The sequence below is a fragment of the Geospiza fortis genome, unplaced genomic scaffold (genome assembly GCF_000277835.1).
Source record: "Geospiza fortis unplaced genomic scaffold, GeoFor_1.0 scaffold10, whole genome shotgun sequence".
In the NCBI taxonomy this organism is placed as follows: Eukaryota; Metazoa; Chordata; class Aves; order Passeriformes; family Thraupidae; genus Geospiza; species Geospiza fortis.
Window position 1 is genome coordinate 2,819,062 of NW_005054326.1, and position 2,695 is coordinate 2,821,756.

Genomic DNA, 2,695 nt, shown 5'->3' on the forward strand with positions numbered 1-2,695 from the left:
GGAGGAGGGGCCGGGGGAGGCGGGCCCGGGACGCCTGCTGCCCTTCTCCTCCTGGAATTCCGGCTTACCTACCTACCTACCTGCCTTCCTCCAGCCTTCCAGCCCGCCCTCCTCCTCCTCCTGGAATTCCTGCTTACCTACCCACCTGCCTTCCTCCTGCCTTCCAGCCCGCCCTCCTCCTCTCTTGCTTCCTTTGCACCTGGAATTCCTGCTTACCTACCTACCTGCCTTCCTCCTGCCTTCCAGCCCGCCCTCCTCCTCTCTTGCCTCCTTCTCGCTGCCCGCCATTCTCCTGTCCCACTCCTGCCTTTTCTCCTGCCTTCCCTCCTTCTCCCTTGCTTCGCCCTTCCTGCCCTCTTCCTACTGCCTGACCTTCTCCTCTCTTCCTCCTGCTCTTCCTCCTCCTGCCTGCCCAGCGGGGCTGCAGCCACTCGCCGGCACCAAGGGTCCTTCCTGAGCATCAGGCACAAAGGCAAAACCACCTAGAGAAGCTCTTGGTGGTCAGGCTGATACGGCTTTACCCACACTCAGACTTTTCCTCCACCTGAGAACTGGTTTTGGGAGCCGTAATGAAAGAGATTAATATGCATATCCTGGATTAAACGGACGTGGACGTATTTCCGTGTGTGTGTAAAAGACTCCTTGCTACCTGAGTAATCCTGTTCAAATCATAACCAAGCACAAGGTGTTTGTGGAATGGGGAAAAAAATGAACAAAAAAGCCTGTCTACTGGGACCCTGACTGGTGTCTTGGCCATTCTTCTGTCTGCTGTCTCAGTGCAATTGCTTGCTTAAGTCATGGTTTTGCTTGGAAAATTTTCATTTCCTCTTTTTAGGTTTTTTTTTTTTCTCACTATTTTGGGCTAGTGTTTAGAAGTAAAAGTAGACCAAAGGAGTGCAAAGAGTAAAAGGATTATAAAACAGATTCCTTCTTTTTCAAGAAAGAGACCATTTTCTTTTCAGAGATGTGCATTACCTGAAGAGATCCCAAAGGGCAGGTTAGTTTATGCATTGTAATGGTTAGATACCAAGGCATAGGTTGCTGTCTTGTTTTTCATTCCCAGTCAGTCCCCTTTGTCAATACTGCTGGGTGTTGGCTTTTATTTGGACATGAGTGTTGTAAGAGACTGAGCCCACCATCTCATTTTGCATCACATGGCCATCTTGGGGCAATTAATAATGTTTGTGATTCTCACAGTCTTGGTGGGATAGTTTCTTCTAAAATTTTCAGCTGCACTTGTTTAAGAAAATATTCCTTTCTAGGTAAACTGGTGACATTATTTTCACTGTTAAAAGAAAAAGTCCCAAGAGAATCTGAGCATTAAGGTGTTGCCTGCTAACTGCATCACACAGTGAATGAACAGGGGAACGAATACTACAGGCAAGCACAGGTATTACCCCTGCTATGTATCAGAAAATTTGCAGCTTCCACCTGCCTTTGCTTACGTAGAGGTGGTGGAAGAAGCCAAGCAGAAAGAAGCTGAAAAATAAGGCTAAATGTCTGGCTGAGGTGGTCAGAACAGCTGAGGAAACTGGTTTTTCACATGAACTGTTGGGATGGTGAATGTGAGAATATGCACAGAGACTGCTGTGGTCAGACAGGCATAGATGACCATGGGGAAATGAGAAGGGCTGATGTCACCTATAATATCAGCAGGGCAGAAGAGATACTGGGGATAACATGACTGCCTCACTCCAGCCACTGTGGCAAATTTCTGCTCTTCCTGGTGGGGCAGGCACTCAGTCTCTCTGGGGAGACCAGAAGCAAATTGGTCAGGCTGCTGAGGGGCAGGGAAGCCAAGGTCCATCAAAAGCTATGCAGAAACCACATCCACCGAGCTAGGAGAGAGCCAGCTTTGCTCAGCAGCTGCTGAGTTCCCTTACCATTGCAATGGGAAGAAAGGGAGAGAGGGAGAATGGTGGGATACCATTAGCTCTTAGACATAGTGCTAGGTCACTAAAGGTGTTTTCTGTAGAGGATCTCTCTGCTTTGGAGCCAATGCCCTACAGGGTGAAATGCTCAGGCACAGATAAGATGAACCTCTATTGTAGTCTATTTTGATAGGTTGCAAAAGTACCTAGTTGCAGCATACAGCCTACAGCTAGCAGCAGCTTCTGTTGGATTGGGATTGCCTTCCCATAGCCTGGATCCCAGTAGCACAGCAACCCACATTCCAGGTGGGTTTGGAATTTCTCCGGAAGAGAAGACTCCACAACCTCCCTGGGCAGCTGTTCCAGTGCTCTGCCATCCTCAATGGGATGTTCTTCTTCATGTTGAAATAAAACTTCTCGTATTTTAGTTTATGGCCATCGCTCCATGTTCTGTCACTGGACAACACTGAAAAGAGTCTGGTTCCTCCTCTTGGCACCCCTTTAAGATATTTATCTGCATTAGAGAGATCCTCTCTCAGTTGTCTCTTCTCCAGACTAAACAGGCCCAGCCCCTGCAGTCTTTTTGTAGCAAGGCATCTCACCCCTCACAAGAACTTATTTGGTATTTGTTAACTGGTCAAACAATTCAAAAGGACAAGATTCACGTAGTGGGTCATTTTGGGACCATGAGGTTAACACGGGTCTGGCATCTCCCAACTGCCAATAAATATCTCACTGTCCAAAGTGAGATCTGGAAAGATAAGATGGATTTCTGAATGACAGACACCTGACTCTACAACTATAAAAACCACACCAAACTTCCA

The 2,695-nt window shown here is 47.6% G+C and overlaps 1 protein-coding gene across 1 annotated transcript in view; it reads right to left on the reverse strand.

The window, feature by feature from the left end:
• MANSC1 (MANSC domain containing 1) overlaps positions 1–288 on the reverse strand; it is an 8,445-nt gene extending 8,157 nt beyond the window's left edge. Inside the window, exon 1 of the mRNA XM_031057014.1 lies at positions 225–288. Coding sequence (XP_030912874.1) covers positions 225–288 — 64 coding nt within the window. The remainder of the gene's footprint in view (positions 1–224) is intronic.
• Positions 289–2,695: the final 2,407 nt, after the last annotated feature.